The sequence below is a fragment of the Camelina sativa genome, chromosome 12 (genome assembly GCF_000633955.1).
Source record: "Camelina sativa cultivar DH55 chromosome 12, Cs, whole genome shotgun sequence".
NCBI lineage: Eukaryota > Viridiplantae > Streptophyta > Magnoliopsida > Brassicales > Brassicaceae > Camelina > Camelina sativa.
Window position 1 is genome coordinate 29,570,820 of NC_025696.1, and position 25,299 is coordinate 29,596,118.

General features: G+C 39.6%; 1 protein-coding gene across 1 annotated transcript; it reads right to left on the reverse strand.

Annotated features, from left to right (window-relative positions):
- On the reverse strand, positions 13,694-16,272 carry LOC109128027 (uncharacterized protein At3g60930, chloroplastic-like). Its single transcript, XM_019233696.1, has 6 exons — positions 15,780-16,272; positions 15,303-15,615; positions 14,893-15,173; positions 14,661-14,788; positions 13,978-14,586; positions 13,694-13,849 (listed from the first exon to the last, which is right to left on the reverse strand). The coding sequence occupies exons 1-6, from the start codon at positions 16,270-16,272 to the stop codon at positions 13,694-13,696; spliced, it is 1,980 nt and encodes a 659-aa protein (XP_019089241.1).

Consider the following 25,299-nt stretch of genomic DNA (forward strand, 5'->3'; position numbering starts at 1 on the left):
AAAACTCATCATAGATCCCTAATGCAAATATTATACAATCCTACATGAAACATGCTAAACAAGATCCTAATATGCAATGCAAACTACATGAACACTCTTTTTTTATAAAGATTTTTGTTCAAAATTTTTCAAATTTTTAGAGTTTTTCTATGCCTTAGATGCTATGCAAATACTAATATGAGGATGCTAAAAATTTGAAATAAGAACACAAAACACAATGTCAAATGCTATCTCAAACCCTCCCCCAAACTTAAATCACACAGTCCCCTGTGTGAAAGAAATTTGTAAGAGGATTCAAGACCAAAAACAAAACAAAATTTCAAATGCAATGATATTTACAAGTGAAGGTGATAGTGGTACCTCAAGGGTTGTGGAAGAAGTTGTCCACATCCATTTGCATGCTGTCAAAGTAGTAGTTGGGGTCTTGTTGGTGACTTGGAGATGGAGATTGGGGCAGCTCGACGATGGCGATCGACCGTGACTCGGTCGAGTACGTGCTCGAGTGGGGGGGGTCGAGCTGGACCGCGTGTGTCCCTCTCTTCTTCTGTTAGACTCCCTTACTTCCCTGACCATGAAAACACCAAAACAAAAGTCAACATACCAAAATCCTAAGCAATATATACATAGATACCTTAGGGACTTCCTCCCTAGTGAGCTTGTTTAGAGTCACTAAGCTTGACTTCTATAGGTCTTCAAGCTTGAGGGGCATCCTTGAGAAGCATTGTGCACTTCTCATGTGTCTCCTTCTCTCCCAAATATTTCTCAACTCTCTGACCATTGACTGTAAACTCACTACCATCTTTGCTGAGAAGTGTGACAGCTCCATATGGTAAAATCTCTTTTATTTCAAAAGGACCTCCCCATCTACTTTTCAACTTCCCAGGGAATAACTTGAGTTTTGAATTATAAAGCAAGGCTTAGTCTCCAGGCTTAAGGTCCTTTATGAGAATCTTCTTATCATGGAAGGCCTTAGTCCTCTCCTTGTAGATTTTGGAGTTTTCATAAGCTTCCAATCTGATCTCCTCAAGTTCATGCAAATCAAGGCTTCTCTTAGCTTGTGTTGTTTCAAGATCCAAGTTCAGAAGTTTGATTGCCCATAGAGCCTTGTACTCAACTTCAACTGGAAGGTGACAAGACTTTCCATACACAAGCTGGAATGGGGTTCTTCCTATAGGTGTTTTGAAAGTTGTTCTATAAGTCCAAAGTGTTTCATCAAGTTTACTAGACCAGTCCTTTCTTGTTGCTCCTACTATTCCTGATAGAATGGCCTTGATCTGTTTGTTTGACACCTCAACTTGCCCACTTGTTTGAGGGTGATAGGCTGTAGACACCTTGTGATTAACTCCATACTTTCTTAGCATCCCTTCAAAAATCTTGTTGATGAAGTGTGTTCCCCCATCACTTATTACAACTCTTGGGATTCCATACCTTGGAAAGATTATGGTCTTGAAAAGTTTAAGAACCACTTTGTGATCATTAGTGGGGCTAGCAATGGCTTCCACCCATTTGGAGACATAGTCCACTGCTACTAAGATGTAGACATTCCCATTTGAAGTGGGATTAAAAGGTCCCATGAAATCAGNGAGATTGGGGCAGCTCGACGATGGCGATCGACCGTGACTCGGTCGAGTACGTGCTCGAGTGGGGGGGGTCGAGCTGGACCGCGTGTGTCCCTCTCTTCTTCTGTTAGACTCCCTTACTTCCCTGACCATGAAAACACCAAAACAAAAGTCAACATACCAAAATCCTAAGCAATATATACATAGATACCTTAGGGACTTCCTCCCTAGTGAGCTTGTTTAGAGTCACTAAGCTTGACTTCTATAGGTCTTCAAGCTTGAGGGGCATCCTTGAGAAGCATTGTGCACTTCTCATGTGTCTCCTTCTCTCCCAAATATTTCTCAACTCTCTGACCATTGACTGTAAACTCACTACCATCTTTGCTGAGAAGTGTGACAGCTCCATATGGTAAAATCTCTTTTATTTCAAAAGGACCTCCCCATCTACTTTTCAACTTCCCAGGGAATAACTTGAGTTTTGAATTATAAAGCAAGGCTTAGTCTCCAGGCTTAAGGTCCTTTATGAGAATCTTCTTATCATGGAAGGCCTTAGTCCTCTCCTTGTAGATTTTGGAGTTTTCATAAGCTTCCAATCTGATCTCCTCAAGTTCATGCAAATCAAGGCTTCTCTTAGCTTGTGTTGTTTCAAGATCCAAGTTCAGAAGTTTGATTGCCCATAGAGCCTTGTACTCAACTTCAACTGGAAGGTGACAAGACTTTCCATACACAAGCTGGAATGGGGTTCTTCCTATAGGTGTTTTGAAAGTTGTTCTATAAGTCCAAAGTGTTTCATCAAGTTTACTAGACCAGTCCTTTCTTGTTGCTCCTACTATTCCTGATAGAATGGCCTTGATCTGTTTGTTTGACACCTCAACTTGCCCACTTGTTTGAGGGTGATAGGCTGTAGACACCTTGTGATTAACTCCATACTTTCTTAGCATCCCTTCAAAAATCTTGTTGATGAAGTGTGTTCCCCCATCACTTATTACAACTCTTGGGATTCCATACCTTGGAAAGATTATGGTCTTGAAAAGTTTAAGAACCACTTTGTGATCATTAGTGGGGCTAGCAATGGCTTCCACCCATTTGGAGACATAGTCCACTGCTACTAAGATGTAGACATTCCCATTTGAAGTGGGATTAAAAGGTCCCATGAAATCAGTTCCCCACACATCAAATATCTCAACTTCAAGAATTGGATTTTGAGGCATCTCATTCCTTCTTGTGATATTCCCCATTCGTTGGCAAGCATCACACTTTGTGATGAACTTATGAGTGTCCTTGAATAATGTAGGCCACCATAGGCCAGCTTGTAAGACTTTCTGGGCTTTCTTGAAAGTTGCAAAATGTCCTCCATAAGCAGAGCCATGGCAATGTCCTAACACTCCTTCAACTTCATTCTCTGCTATGCACCTTCTAAACAATCCATCTGATCCTTTCTTGTATAAGTAAGGTTCATCCCAATAGTATCCATTGATGTCTTTGAGGAGCTTCTTCTTTTTATAGGGGTTCATGTCTGCTAGGATTTCTTCACATACCTTGTAATTGACAATATCAGCATACCAAGGCAGATCCTCACTCTCATGTGCCATCCACTCTTCCATCTCGTCCTGCTCGATTGGGCACCCAAACAAACTCGGCCGAGTGCCTGTTCGAGTGGGAGGTCGAGTTGTGAGCCGTGTTGTCCCAATCAGCATCAGTTTCTCCTCAGGCATTGAATCATCAATTGGAATCTCCTCTTCTATCCTCATCCTGGACAAGTGATCAGCTACTCCATTCTCTATCCCCTTTTTATCAACTATTTCCATGTCAAACTCTTGGAGAAGCAAAATCCATCTCAACAACCTTGGTTTTGTATCCTTCTTTGAGTAGATGTGCCTCAAAGCAGTATGATTAGTGTACACAATTACCTTGGACCCTACTAAGTAGCTTCTGAATTATTCAAAGGCAAATACCACTGCTAGGAGCTCTTTCTCTGTTGTTGAATATCTTCCTTGAGTTTCATCCAAGGTTCTACTTGCATAATGAATCACATGCAGCCTCTTGTCTTTTTTCTGTCCTAGGACTGCTCCTACTGCAAAGTCTGAAGCATCATACATAATCTCAAATGGAAGATCCCAGTTAGGAGTTTGGACTATTGGAGCTGAAATCAAAGCAGCCTTGATCTCCTTGAAAGCCTTCAATCAATCTTCATCAAAGTTGAACTCAGTTTCCTTACAAAGCAACCTTGTCAATGGCCTAGCTATCTTTGAAAAATCCTTGATGAATCTTCTATAAAACCCAGCATGACCAAGAAAGCTTCTTATGTCCTTGACTATTTTTGGTGGTTGAAGTTGAACCATGACTTCAATCTTTGCCTTATCAACCTCAATCCCTTTCTCTGAAATCTTATGACCAAGAACTATCCCTTCTTCAACCATGAAGTGACACTTTTCCCAATTCAAGACTAGGTTTGTCTCTTCACATCTTTTTAAAACCCTGCACAAATTATCAAGACAAGAAGAAAAGGAGTCTCCATAGACAGAGAAGTCATCCATAAACACTTCAACAACATCCTCAATGAGATTAGAGAAGATAGACATCATGCATCTTTGAAAAGTTGCTGGAGCATTACATAATCCAAATGGCATTCTTCTATAGGCAAAAGTACCATATGGACATGTGAATGTTGTCTTCTCTTGATCATTAGGATGAATAGGAATTTGGAAAAATCCAGAATATCCATCCAAGAAACAGTAGTGAGTGTGATTAGCTAGTCTTTCCAACATTTGATCAATGAAAGGAAGAGGAAAATGATCTTTCCTAGTAGCTGAATTAAGCTTTCTATAATCAATGCATATTCTATGTCCTGTAATGGTTCTAGTTGGAATTAATTCATCATGATCATTCTTTACTACAGTGATCCCTCCTTTTTTGGGACACAATGAACTGGTGAAACCCAAGTACTATCAGAGATAGGATAGATTACACCAGCATCAAGCAACTTAAGGATCTCTTTCTTAACTACTTCTTTTAGGTTGGGGTTTAACCTTCTTTGGGGTTCAATGCTGGAGTAAGATTCATTTTCAAGATGGATTCTATGCATGCAAAGACTAGGTGAAAGGCCTTGAATGTCATCCAAAGTATAACCAATGGCTTTCCTATACTTCCTTAGCTCAACAACTAGCCAATCAAGTTCTTTCTTACTCAATTTAGCATTTACTATCACAGGATAAGTAGAGTTCTCACCTAGAAAAACGTACCTTAGCCCAGATGGGAGAGGTTTGAGCTCTACCTTTGGTGCTTTCAGTCCAGACCAATCATCTGTGGGGGACTCAGCAGTGCACAAGGTTTAGTGGCTTTGGTGCTCGGTCGAGTGTATGCTCGAGTGGGTAGTCGAGCTGTCCATATTTGCTATTTGAACTTACCAGACTTCCTCTCTTTGTGCAGGTAATCCCTCAAAAACCTCTGGATGATCTGATTCTCTACAGGAGTCCAATATTTCCTCATAGGCCTTGGTTTCCTTATGAATGAATCCTTCCTCCCCACTTTTGGTTAAAAGGTGATCTTGTTCTGCTAGTTCTTCCATCAATTCTCCTGATAATTTTTCCATCTCTTCAGTCCAAAAGACTTGCCCTCCAATGGTTTCTTCATAGTCTCTACAATGTCAAATATCATTTTGAGGTCCTCTCCCAAGTTAAGATCAATCTTCCCTTGTCTCACATCGATTATTGCTCCTGTTGTAGCTAGGAAAGGTCTCCCTAATATCAAAGGGTCTTTTGGTTCTTCATACATTTCCAAGATTACAAAGTCTGTTGGGACTTCTACTGCTCCAACTCTAACTGGTAGATCCTCCAAAACACCATGTGGTAATCTTATTGATCTATCAGCCAAGATCAAGGATATATTGCATGGCTTATACCTTGTAAACCCTAGGCGCTTAGCAACTGATAGAGGCATTAGGCTTACTGAGGCTCCCAAATCACATAGGCATCTGTTGGAGGTTAAAGGGCCTATAGAGCAAGGTAGAGTAAAGGAACCAGGATCTCTTAGCTTTTGAGGATTCACTTGCTTTGTGATGATAGCACTGCACTCTTGGCTAAGAATCACCATCCCTTGAGCTTCTTTGATCCTTTCCATCACAACATCTTTCACAAATTTCTGGTAAGAAGGAATCATCACAAAGGCATCTATTAGAGGCATTCTAAGCTCAATCTCTCTAACTTGTTTGTCAAACAATGCCTTGTATTTTTCAACCATCTGCTTCTTAAATATTCCTGGGAAAGGTAGTGGAGGCTTGAAAGGAGGAGGAATGAACCGAGCTTCTTTTTCCTTGGATGTAACTGGCTTGATTTTCTCCTGAGCAGCTGCTCGATCAGTCACTCGATCTGTCACTCGGTCGAGTGCGTGGTCGAGTGGTTGGTCGAGTTCAACACCGTTTTCATTTTGAGTCTCTTCTTGTTGAAAACCCTCCCCTTCTTGTTCATCACTGTCCTCAGTGTCTGGTAACGCTCCCTCTCTTGTTGGTAGAACCCTTCCACTGCGTAGATTGATAGCATGAGCAGATTCTATAGAGTGCATAATGGCCTTGCCTTTGTTGTTTGGGGCATTAGCTAGTTGATTCTCCATAGTCACAATCCTGGAAGTCAGTGTGTCAAACTTGGCATGGAGTTCACTGTAAACATCTGATATCCTCCTGTTCAACTCAACAAATCTGTTTGCTGCCTCAATCTTTCCTTGTGTTTCCCCAATCAACAACTGTTGCATCATAGCTCTTAAGTCTTGTTCTTGGCCTTGGTTAGTCTGAAACCCTGCTGGGGGACACAACTGAGGCTGGAACACTTGATGTTGTTGTTTGGGGACATAGTTTTGTTGCTGTTGAGGCTGTTGAGGTGGATACACTTGGTCTTGTGGATTAGCTACATTGGTGCTTCTATAGGAGAGGTTGTTGTTCTTGAACCCTCCTTGGTTGTAGCCTTTGAATCCACCCTGGTTTTGCATATAACAGAGCTCAGCAAATTCAGTCTCCCCTTCTTGAACTAGAACCTCTTCTTCACCAATGAAGAGAATGGACTTTTGTTGGCTAAGAAGGATCTTGTCAAGCTTCTCATTGACCATCTTCAAATCCCTCTTGTACTTGTCTTCTTGGTTAGTAGATGTGGACCTTATGGTTCTGTCATAGTCTTCATTATAATTCCCATCAGACTGAGCAAGGGTCTCAACTAATTCCCATCCTTCTTCCACATTCTTGTTGAGGAAGTTGCCATTAGAAGCTGTGTCAAGAAGCATCCTGATCTTGGGAAGCACTCCTCTATACAAAGTGCTAAGTAGGGACTCATTGCTGAAGCTATGGTGAGGACACTGAGTATGAAATCCTTTGAACCTCTCCCAAGCTTCACAAAAGCTCTCATTGTTTCTTTGAGCAAACCCAGAAATTTCATTCCTCAATCTAGTAGTCCTTGCATTTGAGAAGAATTTTGCCAAGAAAACCTTCTTGCAAGCATCCTATGTGGTTATTGCTCCAGTAGGAAGAGTCTTCTCCCAAAGGTGAGCCTTGTCTCCAAGTGAGAATGGGAAGAGCCTCAACTTGAATCCATCTTCACTCACTCCATTAATCTTTGTAAGACCACAGATTCTATTAAACTCATCAAGGTGGTCTAGGGGATCCTCCATTGGCAACCCATGGAACTTGTTAGCTTGAATCATGGAGATCAATCCACTTTTGATCTCAAAGTTGTTGTTTGCTACTGTGGGAGGCACAATACCAGCTCTCTGGTTGTGTGTGTTGGGTGCATCTCCAGCACCAATGTTCCTTGGTCTTGGAACTGGATCTTGTTGCTCCATTATGATTGGAACTGCTTGCTGTTGTTGAACTACTCTTTTTCTCTGATTTCCCAAACCCTTTTGTAGCCTGTGGATGTTGTCAAGAGGCCTTTGAAGATTGTTTTTCCCCTTTGACCTTGTGTGCATCAACAGACTGAGGTACTGACTCGAACAGGTGCACGGTCGAGCGCAGGCTCGAGTGAGTGGTCGAGTCGACTGGGAACTGGTGTCTATTTAGATACGCTGTCTGACTCGATCAAGTGCTCGATCACTGCTCGGTCGAGTGGTGCTCGAGTGGATGGTCGAGTGGGTACCTGAAACTCAAGACAACCCAGCAACAGAAGATTCGAGTGCAGCAACTTCACAAGTGTATAAACGAACTTAATCTTAGACTAATATGGATCCTAAATGTCACAAAAACACACTCAAATGGGCAACAGCGCCAAATTGAAACTAGCTTTATTTGTGGGTGTGGATGATGAATGTATACAATGGTGATATATGAATGAATGGATGGTAAGGTGTTTCAATTCCCCTTATGCAGTTGCAGTATAAGAGGTGTCAATCCTATCTGAGTGTTTGTCAACAATCAAGATGTGCATATGAGACTAAGTCAAGCCAAATGTAAAGGATGTTTGTCACTAACAATCCTATGATGAAAATGCAAAGTGCAGAAAGTGAAACTACAAGAACTAAATGCTAAATGTAAATGGAACAGAATGATTATAGCAGTTATGAAGCTAGAACAGAAATAGAAACTATGGTAATGCAAGTATTGAACTAATGCAAGGCAAATAATGAACAGAAAGCTAAGTGAATGCAACAGAAATGCAGCTCAAATGAAATAGGGCAAACACAAATCATAAACCAAAGTTCTGCGGATGAACTCGAGCAAGCACTCGATCGAGTGCAGGGTCAAGCTGGACAAATACGCAAAAACAGAGCAACACAAGAAAAACAGAGCAATACCAAAACAATCAAACAACGATCAAACAACAGGATTTAAGCTAGGAAATCAATAAACAAGGAAGGCCTTGAGGAGGGATTCATGGGCTGGACTAATGATTGAGGTTATCTAACTTGGTCAACAAATCTCAAGCAAACTTTGAGCTAATCTCTAGACATATAAATCTAAGACAAGTTTAATCCACTGTCATGGCAAGAAACAATCAAACCTATGCATCTCTAGACTTGTTCTCACAAAGAAAAGAATCTACACAAGCAGGCATTAAGAAATATGTCTCATACCAAACAAGACCTCTAATCTCTTAGCAAGCCTAATGGTAAGCTCTAGATCTAGCCTTATCTATGCTCCTTAAACATTGGTGTGATGCTAAGATGCTTGAAATCAAACCCTACCTTCTCAGATATAGGATCAGCATTAAGAACATCTAGCCTAGAAGAGATTCTACCACAATCAAGCTTGACCAAAGTAAACAAACCTCAAACACAGCCCAGCCTACCATCCTCAAGATCCTAAGCACTACTCACAAGAACACATGATGAACATCAAAGTGATAAACCCAGAACATACTGAAACTTGCATCACTAGAAAGATAAAACAGAGATCTACAATACTCAAGAAGGAATCAAACACGAATTCTTAATATCTTGAAAGTTATGAAACCAACAAAATCCAAGAATCTTATGTTTTCTCTCTTAAAAGAGTACAAGATCTAAGAAAAATAAAAGTGCAGAAGAAATAATTCCCAAAAGGGTAAAACCTAGGTTTCTGACTATTCTAAAAAGCTGGACTCTTTTGGTGGCTGCAGGTACAAGGCTTTATATAGGAGAGGAGGTAGAAGCCCTAAAAATACTAAAAGACAAAATAGTCAACGGCTCGGTCAACTCGACCCTGTGTTCGGTCGAGTTAGCTTCTCTCGTGCATCCTCCACTCGGTCGAATGCCTCTCTGCACACGGTCGAGTGTCTGGTCGAGTGGGACTCCGGACCTTGTTGTTTCAGCCTTAACTCTCTTGCTTTCCCTTCATGATTGCTTCACTTCTCCTCAGCATTGCTTCCATGCTCCTTGAGCTCCAAAATCACCTGTTTATGCATGAAAAGATGCAAATGCAATGCAACTATGCTCTAATACAAGATTAGTCCTAAAGCTATGCAATAATGGTCAAAATGAATAACAAAAGATGCAAAAGATGTGAATATATTACGGGAAAACATGGTAAAATATATGAACATCAGTCGACGAAATGCTCGGAATCAGTTCGGAGGTCATCTCACATGAGTTGAATGTGGATCCGACGTTCAGGCCGGTGAAGCAGAAGCGAAGGAAACTCGGTCCTGAGCGAGCTGAAATCGTCAACAAAGAAGTAGATCGCTTACTTAATGCAGGTCAGATCCGCGAAGTAAAATACTCAGAGTGGCTCGCAAACACGGTGGTTGTAAAGAAGAAAAACGGAAAGTCACGAGTTTGCGTTGACTTTACCGATCTGAACAAGGCATGCCCTAAGGACAGGTTTCCACTTCCGCACATCGACAGGCTAGTCGAGTCCACCTCGGGACACAAACTGATGTCCTTCATGGATGCTTTCTCTGGTTACGGTCAAATCGTCATGAACCCGGAGGACCAGGAAAAGACTGCATTCATTACGGACCGCAGGACTTACTGTTACAAAGTGATACCATTCGGATTGAAAAACGCCAGAGCAACCTACCAGCGTCTTGTGAATCGGATGTTCGAGCATCAGCTCGGAAAGACGATGGAGGTCTACATTGACGATATGATGGTTAAGTCCATGGAAGCCAGCTCGCACCTTACGAATTTGAAAGTTTGTTTTGACATTCTAAACCAGTTCAGAATGAAGCTGAATCTTACAAAATGCACTTTCGCAGTCCCATCAGGAGAATTCTTAGGTTACATCGTCACAGAACAAGGAATCAAAGCGAACCCAAGGCAAATCAACGCCTTCTTATCCATGAGTTCTCCAAGGACGTTACAAGAAGTGCAGCGTCTTAACGGAAGGATCACGGCTCTCAATCGTTTCATCTCCCGATCAACGGACAAGTGCCTCCCATTCTACCAGCTATTGAAAAAGGGAGGGAAAAATTTTGCGTGGGATGTGAAGTGCGCAGAAGCATTCGCTCAGCTGAAAGCATACCTATCTCAACCACCGGTCTTGGCTGAAAGCATACCTATCTCAACCACCGCTCTTCCTCTATGTAGCTGTCTCGGACAGCGCAGTAAGTGGAGTTTTGGTTCGCGAAGAAAGGGGGGAACAGAGGCAAATTTTCTATGTCAGTAAGTCATTTACAGGGGCAGAATCCAGGTATCCCATGATGGAAATGTTGGCTCTAGCAGTAGTGACTTTGGCAAGAAAACTATGGCCCTACTTCCAGTCTCACTCGATTGTAATCCTGACAACACAACCGCTTCGGACAGTGCTACACAGTCCGAGTCAATCCGGTAGATTAGCCAAGTGGTCTGTTGAGCTTAGTGAATACGACATCGAGTTCCAAATCCCATGGACCTTACACGTGGACGGTGCGTCCTCTATGACAGGTGCAGGAATTGGGATTCGCCTCGTTTCCCCCACTGGTGAAGTAATTGAGCAATCATTTCGCATGGCCTTCAGTGCGTCGAATAATGAAGCCAAATAGGAGTCTTTTCTGGCTGGATTATGTCTCGCAGTGGGAATTGGCGTACAAAAGCTCCGGGCTTTTTGTGATTTGCAGTTGGTCACTAACCAGTTCCTGGGGGAATATGAGACTAAAGATGGGCGCATGGAAGCCTACTTAGCAGCAGCTCAGGAGTTGGTCGATAAGTTCGACGATTTCAAAATCAGTAAGATCCCACGAGGTGAAAACTCCGCCGCAGATGCTTTAGCAGCGTTAGCTTCGACTTTGCAGCCCGCAACTACCAGAATTATCCTAGTAGAGGTCATCAAATTTTTAAGTATACATTTAGAAAGTTCACGTGTGGTAACTCGGGCAATGAAGAAAAAAGCCACTAAAGAGGTAGCCCAAAAGGCAACTTCCAACCGCCAACCACGTGTAAACTCGGCTCCGGTCGAACCAACTCCGGAAATTATTGACATGTCTGTGATCGAACAAGATTCCATCCAAGCTTCGGAAGTACCCAGTCCACCGACCATCGGCCAGACTGTTCTCCCGCACCAACCTCCGAGCAATACAAACACCAACAATTAGGGGGAAGGAGACTGGTGGAGCCCAATCTGGGCTTACTTGGAAAAGAAGGAACTCCCAGTTGACAAATGGGCAGCTAGGAAACTCAAAATTGTCAGTGCACAATATTGCATTTATAACGGAGCTCTCCTACGCCAAAGTATAGCCGGTCCATTTCTGGCATGTGTTGATAGAGAAGAACCCGCGACATTAATGCGAGCTGTCCATATCGGCCCCAAAATAAATCACTCCGGAGGTCATACCCTGGCCTTTAAAATCAAAAGACTAAGGTATTTTTGGCCTACTATGGTCGCCGATTGTGAAGAATATTCCCGAACCTGTAAACAATGTCAAAAGCACGCTCCATCAATCTATCAACCTACCGAGCTCTTGTCCTCTGTGTCCGCACCTTATCCTTTCATGAGATGGTCCATGGATATCATTGGTCCCTTGCATCGGGGTCCCGGGGGAGTTCAGTACATACTGGCTCTTACTGACTATTTCTCTAAATGGGTAGAAGCAGCAGCGTATGCAAAAGTAACAAGCGAGGAAGTGGAACAGTTCGTGTTAAAAAGCATAATTTACCGGTACGACGTTCCATCCGAGATCGTCACCGATAATGGTCCGCAATTCATCTCCTTGCAGTTTGACGGTTTCTTTGTGAAGTGGAGAATACAACTCAGTAAGTCGACTCCTCGTTATCCTCAAGGTAATGGCCAAGCCGAAGCAATGAACAAAGTTATATTGTCTAATTTAAAGAAACGGCTCGATTCACGCAAAGGACGTTGGTCAGACGAGCTACAAGGCGTGCTTTGGGCTATCCAAAAAAAATCATGCCGAGCTACTAGCAAGACCCCCTTTTCTTTGGTCTACGGAGTCGAAGCTGTAGTCCCAGCTGACATTGAAGTACCCGGAATTCGTACCACGCTGAATCCACTTCGGGCTACGGAGAATGAGGAATTTCTTCAGGACACCCTCGATATCATAAATGAGCATCGGGATCAAACTTCAGTACGGATGTAGAATTACCAAAATATCGTTGTCCGCTATTATAACTCCAAGATCCGAAGCAGGTATTCTGCAGTGGGCGATCTAGTCCTTCGGAAGGTCCATGAAAACACCAATGAGAATAACGCAGGGAAACTGGGAATCAATTGGGAAGGTCCATACAAAATCACCTGCGAAGTTCGAATGGTGTTTATCGGCTGGAAGATTCAACGGGAAACCCGTGCCGAGGTCTTGGAATTCTTTACACCTTAAACGTTTCTATGTTTAGTTTAAATTTAACTTTGTATCGAACTACGATTGGCTTGGTCCCGAAGAGGGTACGTAGGCAGCCCATTTCTAGGTCCAGCTACCTTTTAAAATAAAGTCCAAAAGTTTAAACTAAGCATTTGTGAACTTTGTTTTATGTTTAAAACTGAAGTCTCACTTCGTATCTCTAAAACCGAAGTCTCACTTCGTAACTGTAAAACCGAAGTCTCACTTCGTACCTTTTAATATGAAGTCCAAAAGTTTAAACTAAGCATTTGTGAGCTTTGTTTTATGTTTAATACCTTCGTATCTTTAAAACCGAAGTCTCACTTCGTACCATTAAAACCAAAGTCTCACTTCGTACCTTTAAAACCGAAGTCTCACTTCGTGTCTTTACAACTGAAGATTCACTTCAAGCCGACGAGCCGAAGTCTCACTTCGTAAATCTAAACCAAAACCAAACCTTGTGCTAAAATTTTGGTCAATAGTAACTTCGCAAATCCGACTCGGAGCTTGACTAACTATAAACCAAAGTCTTACTTCGTATTAACTTTAACACCAAAGATGATTTTGTATCGACTTTCAGTCAAGGCTCACTACGCACATCGCCAGACTCTAAGTCTAACTTAATTTTCTACTGGCTCTAAGTAAATTGTATGATTCTTTGTCGGAAGTTATTTTGCTAAAAGTTTACTTGGTGGGTTACTACACTGCGTGAACCATAGCGAACAGTTTTTAATTTTGCGACTATCAAAAAAGTCATCCTTTCTAAATGAGTACGGAACATGCAATATATGGCAAAAAGGTTCATCTGATAAAGCAAGTAATGTTATGGGAGGATCACAAAGACCAAAAACTCCCAAACCGAGTTTTTAAAAAAAGCAAAACAACAAAAAGGGGGGGCCACGTGGGCCCAAAACAACCCCAAAAAGAAGGAATTCACGAGGTAGAAGGGAGATCAGGGCCCGAACTGTGATCCACAGCGCTCACGGTCAACTCCTCAGGAACGTTAAGAAAAAGCTCAGACAGCGACACCTCGGGCGCATCAGCCATGGGAGTGTTAGCTCTAATCACCTCCAGTTCCTGGTTCGACATCTGCCCAATGTTAGTCCCAGATTCATCGATTACGATGCTCAGTGGGGGCTCGCTGCACAACAATTCAGGGGGTGGGAGTCTGCCAAGAGGCTGGAGAAGGCAGAAATATCAAAGTCACGGAGGGTTACCTTCACGACATCGCCGTCGGCCTTTTCCTCGTCAGCTAGGATAGATTCGAGTTCGGCTTCGAGGTCTGCAATCTCACCCTTCGAGATTTGTTCGATCAGCATCCGGTTTGCCTTAATCTCAGCAGCCCTGACCAAATCTGGGGTTAGATGCTCCCTCTCCTCGAAGTGAGCTCTCACATCCTCAATCAAGGAGCAAAGGGACCGCCTCATCGATTGGCGCTCTTCTCTCCGAACCTTCTCCATCTCGCAGCTGTGACTGGCCTCCAAGAGTTGGTTGCGGAGTTTGACCACATGAAGCTTGTTCTTAGCAGCCTTCTCGCTCTCCGCGGCCTCATAGTAAAGGTCACCGGCTTTCTTCAACTTCCCCCTAAGATCCTCATTGGCGATCCCGAGGTCGAGTACTTGAAGCTCAGCTTTCTTCACCCGGGATCGAATCTGCTCGGCCTTCTCTACAGTTTTGGCATTTATTGCCTCTAGTCCGGTGAACTCCTCCACCTGGATCTCTAGCTCGGCCACCTTGTCTTTTAGCTTTGTCATTTCGGAGACTGAAGGTGAGGCAAAAAGTTGATTTTCATACGAGGCAATAGAGTTGTTGAACTCAATCATCATCTACAGAAATGGGAAGTTAATACATCCCACAAGCTACTATCATCTAAACAAGAGAAGGAGAGCAAAATTTTTACCTCGCCAACCCTATCCGTAAATCGGAAGAAGTTTCTGCGGTTAACCTCGGACATGTCCGCAAAAGGCAGAACACGAACCCCAGGCCGAACGAAACTCCTCATTAAGTCCGCTGGAGAGGGAGGAGGAGCTGCATTAAGTGAAACAGGTTAATTTACTGTTTTGCCGTGTAAAAACATAATCAATGAATTTTACCGTGTAATTTTTTTTTTTTTTAAATAACGAAACGCTTACCTCGGGAAGAGTAACGCTGTTCCTTTGGGGGAAGCTTACTGGAGGGACCTCCGGACTCTTTAGCCTGAAGAGGATCCCCGAATTTCTTCTCGGAGGGAGGTACTCCATCCCTCGAACCAGATCTGCTTCGCCCGTCTCCAGAGGAGCTAGTTCGGGCTCGAACCTTCTCACGGGAAGAGGAAGAAGTTTCAGGTTCTTTCCTCTTCTTCGATAGCTCCGTCTGCTGCGAGCCACCAGCAGCTCGACCGCACTCAGAAACCGGGGCAGGGACACCGCTTTCTCTGGGTTCGTCAGTTGAATCCGAGATAACAATTAAAGTGGGTTATGTAGGTTCCGAGGTCGGTTCAGTGCTGGGCTCCCGAGCAGGAGTTGCAGTAGTCACCGAGGCTGAGGGAGGAGCTTCAGTTGACTTAGAAGCGCAAGAGTCAGGGCTTTTCGCCGGGATGTGAGCTTTGCCCTTTGCCAGGGAGTTGGACATCAACCTCTTCGCCTCTTTCTTGGTATTCTCCAGGTCTCTCCTGAAAGCTTTCTCTTCTCTGTAAGCCATGGAAGAGGTATCAAGAAAGCGAGGTTCGGTAGACAAAATGTAGGAACAGCTCCTAAGTCGAGCTCCGGACTCTCTGATTCGTTCGCACGAGAACGAATCCCAAGCGATCTGACCTTCACAAGGCCAGGAAAAGTATTCGACAAAGGTAGGGGAGAGCTGACCACGCTCGAAGTGAACTAAAAAAAAACAAATAACAGAATGGTTAGAGATGGAAGAAATAGGAAAGAAATTCTAATACCGTACAGGGTACTCTACGCTACCAATTTTTGAGGCCCACTTTGACACGAACAAATTCACATGATGCCCGAAGGTGAGTTCGTTCAGAGGAAAAAAGAAAAACAATTTCTGCCATTTTCGTCTTTTTCGGGGAGGTCGTCAAAGACCTTAAGACCAGAAAGAGGGCTCACATATAAAGTGCCCTTGGTTCGCCCCGTCTTCACGGTGTAGATGTGGAGGAAATCCGCAAGGGATAACTTATAGCCATGCTCCTCCGCCAGAGTCTGAAGATAGAGAACAGTCCGAACAAAATTCGGACACATTTGGGGGAGAGCAAAACCAAGCTCGGACATCATCTGAATGATGAGTTCTGGGAGCGGGAAAGGAAGTCCACACGCAGAAAAAAACTTGACAAATGCACAGCAGTAGCCGGGGGGAGGATTCTCCAGCGACTCGCTGGCACTCGGGATCAGAATTTTGACCTCCAACGCGATACCACATGACCCCCTAATCTCCGTAATATCGTCCTCCGAGAGGATAGACGGGGGATGAGGGCCATAGATTCCGGGGATGAGCAGTTTCCCGGCTCTGCTTGGGGTAGATTTGGGAGGCGACATGATCTCCGATTAAGAAACAAAGAAAATGAACAGCTTCTTACGGCGGACAACGAGAGCAAAAGAGGAAGAAGAAGCAAAATACAGGAAACAATTCTGAAAAACAAAATGTCAAAAAAATTGATAAATGAACTACCTTTATACACCGGGTCGAGAGAAAGCAATGATTACCTAGGGAAGCGAAAAGTCTCGGTTTGCTTCACTCTCTCTCTTATAGCATGTTAAACTGTGCTAAGCCGCGTAGTGGGTCCCAGTGCTTGTTCGGGAAGGCAAATCCCATCATTATCACAATCAAATCATGAGTTACGGGAGATATTCAGTTTCCCGAAGCAGTTAATCAAAGGCAAAAGTTCCCCGAACTAGAGAGCTTGGGAGACTTGGGGGGCAACTGTTGGTACCGTGATCTGTCACCTCGGATAATGAGCCTGGGCCTAAGACGGACGAACGAGACGGGCTGAAGTGCAGTAGAGCTCGCCCACTAAGCCAGCTCGGAAAGTATCGAAGTAAAAGCCTAACGACAGTGCGAAATATCCCGGAGTTCGGAGGGCATTCAAATAATCAAATAATAAATTGTATTAACGATATTAACTGTAATAGGACTATAAAGAGGAGAGGGGGGAGACGGTGTAAAGGGATTAAAAAACTTTCATTTGGCAATAAGAATACACTTTTCACTACGATTAATCTTTATTTTCTGCTCGGAACTAGAACGGTGGTAAGCACCCCCGCTCTCAATTCACTCCGGAACTAAGGTTAGACTTCAGTTCTCACACGCTAGGTGCTCAGCAGACGCCTAGACGACCGCTTAGACTGCATAAAAATTACATAATATTATTTTAATATAGATTTTTTATTTTAGACTAAATATATTTAAATATTTAAGTTTAATATTCAAATACATATTTATAAATATTCATATGTTATTAATCGAAATTAAATAAAAATGTATTTTTACTAATTTTAGTTTATAAATTATTATTATTTTTGTATTCTAACATATTTTTTACATAATTTTATATATAATATCATATATATAATGTTTTTAATGTAAACGCCTAAACCGCTTTAAAACGCCTAAACCCCAACTAGTCGTTCTAGGCGCTAGGCGCCGGGTCACCGCCCACATACCGCCTAGCGCTTTCTTGAACACTGCTTTTATCTATAAAAGAAAATAAGATATTCAAACACAACAGAAGAATTCAATAAATAGACAACCAAATAATAGGTAAAATTATTAGTCAACAATTTAAAGACGTGTATGTATTATTTTTACAATATAATCTTTTTCATCTTATAATTAAAAAAAAATATTAAATAAACAACAAATAAAAATTAAATTATTCAATTAAAGAAATATATATTAGTTATATGAATTATTCTTAGAAATAAAGAAATTATAACTTAATTCATGTATCATTTAAATTTACACAGACAAATGATAGTATTAAGTTATTAACCAACCATTTAAAGTAACAAACCCAATCATATACGTATGTATTATTTTTACTAGTTTAAACTAAAGCTAAGAAAAACTTAGTAATTATTGTAAAACACATGTGTGATTATTCCATCACAGGACACATGTCATTACACTTGTCCATGTAGTATTACACTAACTCAACACTTGTCATTACCAAGTGTATAAGTGTGTGACTCATGCTTTTTGTAATACACTATATATATGGAGTTGTAAGAAGAGTAAAATGCATAAGTTGTATTTGATCAAAAAGACTCTCAAAATCTCTCTCTCTCTCTCTCTCTCTCTCTCTCTCTCTCTCTCTCTCTCTCTCTCTCTCTCTCTCTCTCTCTCTCTCTCTCTCTCTCTCTCTCTCTCTCTCTCTCTCTCTCTCTCTCTCTCTCTCTCTCTCTCTCTCTCTCTCTCTCTCTCTCTCTCTCTCTCTCTCTCTCTCTCTCTCTCTCTCTCTCTCTCTCTCTCTCTCTCTCTCTCTCTCTCTCTCTCTCTCTCTCTCTCTCTCTCTCTCTCTCTCTCTCTCTCTCTCTCTCTCTCTCTCTCTCTTTGTTAGTTCTTGTTTCCTTTACAAAGTATTACAAAACACAAAACTAATAAGTGTATTTGTAGTTATAGTTCACAACACGTTATCAGCACGAACGACTCTCGATCCGTTACAAGTTTGAGCATAAGAGATTTGTGATACATCATCAATTTGAGGTAAGATTTAAGTTTTGTTAAAGTTGTTTGAATTTAATTATTTTATATGCACATTACTATATATATAAAACTTATAGAGTAAAAGGATATATACATAGTTTCTTGATCTAATGGTAGGCTATGCCTCCTTGATCACTTAGATCTACATTCTTGATCTAATGGTAGGCTCTGCCTCCTTGATCATATGTTCAGATCTATATATTTTAAATCATATGGAAGGCTATGCCTTCTAAAATGATTGTTTTAATTTATGAATATATTATATAACTTATAATTTTGTTTTATAGTTTATATTTATTGCTAAAACAAGATTTTACAAAATTATTTCATAAAATTTTATATTTAACAAATTGTTTTATTATTTATATAGTAATCATGTCAAACTTGGCAAAGCTTGAATTCGCCCCGCCCTTGATGTCTCTAGGAAAAATTATATGACATGGGCACTAGATGTAAAATTCTATCTAAACGGGAATGGGCTTCTCAAAACCCTTGATCCATCAGAAACGGGGTTAGAAGAGGAAAAAGCAAGAACTATGATGTTCTTGTGTCACCATCTCCACAATGGTTTAAAAAATGAATACATCACGAGAGAAAATCCTGCAGATCTCTGGATCGCGCTCAAGGATAGGTTTGATCACCAAAATTATGTGATCTTACCAAAAGCCAAACATGAATGGCTAAACCTGAGGTTTCAGGATTACAAAAGTGTAAGTGAGTACAATTCCGCTTTGTTCGGAATCACTTCAAGGATGGCTCTCTGCGGAGAAGAAGTTTCCGATTATGATATGATCGAGAAAACATTCCAAACTTTCCATCCTTCAAATGTACTCCTGCAGTAACAATATCGAGAAAGAGGGTATACTCGATATTCTGAATTGATGCAAGTTTTGCATGTTGCTAAACAAGATAATGAGCTCGTGATGATAAATCATCAAACCCGTCCAACTGGATCAGCTCCACTTTCAGAAGTGAATGTTGCTACATCCAGCTATAATAATTGGCAAGGACGAGGACGTGGACGCGGACGTGGACGCGGACGCGGTCGAGGCCGTGGTCATGGTTGTGGAGAAGGTCGTGGACGAGGAAAATGAAGAGGTTTCTCTCCTAATGACTTCAACGCAAGAAAAACCAACAAGCATCTTCAAATCAATAATGTTGGTCGCGTTATAAAGAAACAAGATGAAAGTACTTGTTAAAGATGCGGCATGAAAGGACATTGGTATCAGACTTGTCGTATTCCAAAACATTTGGCCAATCTGTACCAAGCATCCCAAAAGGCAAAAGAAAGGGATGTTGAGACCAACCTCATCTATGATAAAGCTGGACATTCTTTCCATGGCCGAAACGATGAACCCCATCTTGATATAGCAGATTTTCTCCTTGATAATGAAAACAAAAAATCATGCGAATAAGGCTGATATGCCATGATATGCTTTATCATAATTTGATATGTACTTTATGTTTATAAAATGTCTTTTTGGATAATAGTTTTATTATAATATAATAAGTTTCTTTTTGTAAGACTTTTTGTTATTTCATTAATGTTTATTTTATAAATATTTTATCTCAGAAAATGTCAAATTTTGAGATTGAGGATGGAGATATGTGTCTAGCAGACAGTGCTATAACGCACTCAATACTTAAAGAGAATAAATATTTCTCCTCTCTCAAAATAAAAGCCTCCGCTAGAAGCGTGAGCACTATATGTGGTAATGCAAAGATTATTATAGGCTCTGAAAAACCAGTTTTTCAATGCCAAGGGGAACAAAATTTGAAATTGATGCATTATATTGCCTTAAGTCTCATAGAAACTTGATTAGTTTCAGAGATATTCGAAGAAATGGATATCATATAGAGACTCTGAATAAGAATGGCATTGAATATCTTTGCATAACATCTGAGGAGAAACATATTTTGGAAGAATTGCCAATGTTATCCTCTGGATTGTATTGCATAAAAATAAATAATTTTGCATCTTATGTTATAATAAACTCTAAGTTTACTAGTACATTTAAGATATGGCATAAAAGACGTGGACATCCTGGTTCATTCATGATGCGAAAAATTGTGCAAAATTCCAATGGTCATCCATTGAAGAACGAAAAGATTTTTAGAACTGATGAGTTTTCATGTGATGCATGTTCTCAAGGAAAACTCATAATTCGGCAATCGCCAGCCAAAATTGGGAATGAATCACCATTGTTCTTAGAAAAAATACATGGTGATATATGTGGACCTATCCACCCTCCATGCGGGCCGTTTCATTATTTTATGGTAATGATTGACGCATCTAGTAGATGGTCAAATGTGTTTCTATTGACAACAAGAAATACGGCCTTCGCAAAATTCATTGCCCAAATAATCAGGTTGAAAGTTCAATTCCCTGATTATGCCATAAAGAAAGTCAGGCTTGATAACGCTGGTAAATTCACTTCACAAGCTTTCAATGACTATTGTATGTCAATAGGAATCGATGTTGAGCATCCGGTTCCTCATGTTCATACACAAAATGGCATGGCTGAATCTTTGATTAAACGGCTACAATTCATTGCTAAACCGTTAATATTGAGAACAAAGCTCCCAATTTCTATATGGGGTCATGCTATATTGCATACTGTGTCATTAGTCCAAATACGACCAAGCGCATATAACACTACAGGAAATGTGGGTATTAATAGCGGCTGTTAAACGCTATGAGTTCACAATTATAGCGTTTCCTAAAACGCTCTAAGATCGCCCGTTATAGTAGGTCGGACACTTTTAATAGCGGATTGTTGGTGTGCTATAACTAACTATACAACGATAGCATTGTCTGCTGTGCAATTGTTAATATTTATAATAACGTTATACAAATATTATTAAAAATCATTAATTTGATTTTACCTATAGCAAAAATAGCAAATGTTTCGTGTTATTAATTTGTTTTTAAATTATTCAAAAAAATTTTATTAAAAAGAATTACAAATTATTTGTTATTTAAAATAAAAATTTTATTTTGAATATTTGTTAAAAACAATTAAAATTAATACAAAATATATAAATATTTAAGTGTTTAGAAAACTATAACAAATTTCATTGTTTACAAAAAAACACAAACACCTATCAATCTACCACTAACATGCCTTCACAATCATCCCTAACATAAACACTATCATCATCACAAGCTTCATCATCCAAATCATCGACTTCTTGGACAGGAAAAGGTGACTTCTTGGACTGCTATAGCCCACAATCTCTTTTAGACTTGTCTCTCTTTGTCCTTCACAACTCACGACAGCTCTTCATCGTTCTTTGCTCTTTTGCTCTGTTCTTCTTAAGCTTTCAGCTTTCCTCTTTTCTGCATATAAACAATCTCCAAGAGTCAATACACATACATACATAAACACACAAAGGTTAATACTTTATTGTAATTCCAAGCAAATATCATAGAACTTAATCAGTAAAGAGAAAGACTAACCGAAATTGTCTTCTAGCATAAAACAGAACAATGATTAAAGATTCAAAAGTATCCAAGTGAATCGTGACAAGAATCAGCTGCTCAATAACTAGGCATGAAAATAAATTTATATCACTGAAATAACAATGATTCCAGAAGAAGCCTATTATTTAACTCTTGCAGAATACACTGGTCAAATTGAGTTACATGGTGATAAGAGAAATTTTTTGATATTACCTCCATAAAGTCTTTGTTTTCAGGGTCATTAAACCCCCTCAATGGACCATCATCAACGGTGAAACCATTCAAACAGAAAGTAATAGTGTGCATAACCATATGAGGCCGGTCTTGCTGTTGTTGCTGAGGTGTAGAGGAAACGGTTTCACCAGACAACAATCGTGCAGCACCACTGAAGCTCCTAGAAGCTGATCTTGATGATTCAACAGGTATGTCTTTAGCTGACTACCTCGCTTGGTCAAATAGTTCATCAACATCTTTTGGTTTCTTAGGATCTTGTACCATCATCCCACTATAACATAAACACACAATCCAAAAAATTCATTAATAGCTACACAAATTTATACCGTCTCAAGATAAAACAAGAATTTCAAGAACGATCTCAGATATACACAAGACATGGTCATCCCTACATTATCAAAAATGCAACACAAAACCCTAATAGAGTACATATATAAACTTATAAACACTACCTGCAACAAGAGAATGAAAAGCATATGCGTACTAGACAGAAGAAGCAAGCACGAATCAGAGCTCTATATAAAAACAAAGTAATATGATAAATAATATCACAACTAACATAACATAATATCACAACTCAACATCAATCAGAGCATCAACAAACACAGCAACGTGCAAAAGGGATGACAAAACAGCGAGCAACGGCGATTTCAACCCTGAATTTTGAGCTAGAACCTTAGAATCAGATCTATGGAAATAAGAAGGTGAAAAGTCTCACGTGTGGCTCAATGGGTTCCCCGTTGATGTTTCAACGAAACTCGATCTGTTCCCGCCAACGTTGGTCACGGCGAATCCATCGTGATATGAGGCTTTAGATCGCTTGGTTTTTGGTTCTGGGTAGGGTTTCGAAGAATTTCGAAGAAGAAGAAGAAGAAGAAGAAGAAGATAATGAAAGAGATGATAAAGACAAGGGGAAGAAGTTTTAACCAAACGAAAAAAAAAAAAGAAGAAGATTTTAGCCGTTAGATTTAACTCATCAACGGTGGAGGATAAGCCAAAGTCCAATCCGCGTCTCTATGGATTAGCCAATAAGAGGTTTTCTCCTTTATTTTGTTTTTTTATTTAGTTTTATAATTTTTTGTTTAGTTTTGATGTATGAGTATTAAAGGTTTAGACTTTATAATATAGGGTTTGGAATTTAAGTTTTAGGAATTGAGAATTTTAGGTTTGAATATATATGATAATTGAATTGATAATTTAGAGATTAATATATAAGTAACAAGATATATATATATTAAAAAGATTGAAAATGTATTAAAATATATATATGTTACACATAACTGATTTTTATAATTAATTTGTATATTTGTAATATTATATTTATTCATATTTTATGTTATTATTATTACAAAATAATTTTTAATACATTTTATTTTGTTAATTTATAAATAATGAATTTTGTTTCAAGATTGAACTCTAAACCCTAAACTCTATACCCTAAACCCTATACCCTAAACCCTAAACCATTAAGGATATATGGTTCAATCTTGAAACACATTTCACTATTTTCAATTAACAAAATAAATTTAATGCAATAAAAAACATTAAAACTTTTCACTTAAATTATGTTTAGAAATTATGAACCTATGAGACATTAGTATATTAGTATATTTTTTGATTACATGTTACATTAGTTAATTGTATAATCCATAGTTACTTGTATATATGTTTGACCCAAAAAAAAAAAAGTTACTTGTATATATATTTTAATTTTGTGTTATGTATTATATATATGTCTATATATTTTTAAAATTTTGTGTTCGATGGTTTTATTTGTATTTCATTAATTTAATTAATAAAATATGTTTAAGATTGAACCTAATTTAATTAATACGTAGTTTGTTTTTAAATTGTCAAAGTATTCATTGAAATTATAGAATAATTCATGCTTTAGTTGTCCAATTTAGAAATATTAACTACACGGTTAATTCCACATATTAATTTGTCGTATTTGAGGTTTTTCTTGGTTAGCAATTTAAAGGTAGTTGTATGTACTTCTAAATGTACAGTCTAATGAAATTAAAACCATAAAAATAAACATTGTCGAAACATATTCCAGGGAGTAGTCATTGAATCAAATTTTTTTTTTTTCCTTTTTATTTGGTCTTGAATCAAATATTTAAAGCTTAACATTTTAAAGTAAACAAAATATCCAAAGGGAGTAGTCAAGTCATTAAATCAAGTATCCAAAGCTTAAATTTCTAAAGTAAAGCCACAAGTTTTTCCTTTCAGTATTGGTTTTTGAACCTGCACATAGACACAGTAGAAAATAACAGTCATTAAAATTGATGCACATAAAGAGATTATGCAGATGAGGATTTGACACTTACTTCTCGTGTAGTTCCTTAATAAGTGTTTCTTGTTCTTTGCTAAAGGAACTCACTCTCTTTCTGGTGATTCTGTTTCAAAATCAATAGATAAAAGCCGTTATCACAGATCCATCGGATGAGAACAGGGCTAGTTAATGCTAATGACAAATATTATAAGAAAAGCATCCAGTCAAAATATTATACAAAGAGCTTAAATCAAGAAGGCATAGACAGAGACATAAATTGTTAGAAAAACTAGAGATCGGAACGTATAACCTGTAGCAAGGATCCCATAGTCTATACTCGACTTCTTGTCCAGCAGTTAACAATCACAAGACCTCAATCTAAATCTGGAACTGGAACTCTCAATTCCAAGAGTCAGCAGACAGCAACTTTCACAAATTTTAGAAACTAAAACAGATATCATAGTCGCTGCCATCTCATTGCCTCAACAAATTTATTTTGCCAAATCAACAAATTTTGGAATCATTGACTAATCAAAAACAAGAATGAATAGAGTAACCACAAAATCCAGAAAATTCCCAATCATCAAAGCTAGACTCACTGACACTGTTTAAGCCATGCCTTACATTATCAGTTTTCCTCCATCAAGAATATAACAAAGCTTCATATAATCTGTCGAGTAATTTTCTCAACAGGAAAAGAAGAATAATCACCGAGATTTGTTGAATGTATTGAGCCTTGAGTCTGTGAAATGAGAATTGTTGAATGTATCACCCTGTTTCACAATGAGAAACCAAAATCAGAGATTCAAAGAAGAAACATGAGCAACAAGATACAAGTCAATTTCTATAGATATTGTACTCATGAAATATATCATCTTACAACTCCAC

Bases quoted from the DNA above. Each gene is read 5' to 3' on its own strand.
- LOC109128027 (XM_019233696.1), bottom strand. From the start codon at position 16,272: ATGTCGCCTCCCAAATCTACCCCAAGCAGAGCCGGGAAACTGCTCATC. The intron at 15,616-15,779 runs GTTTTTCTTTTT...GTTTTTTTTTAG, and splicing joins AGACGAAAATGGCAGAAATT to TTCACTTCGAGCGTGGTCAG. The intron at 15,174-15,302 runs GTCAACTGAAGC...TGACGAACCCAG, and splicing joins CCTGACTCTTGCGCTTCTAA to AGAAAGCGGTGTCCCTGCCC.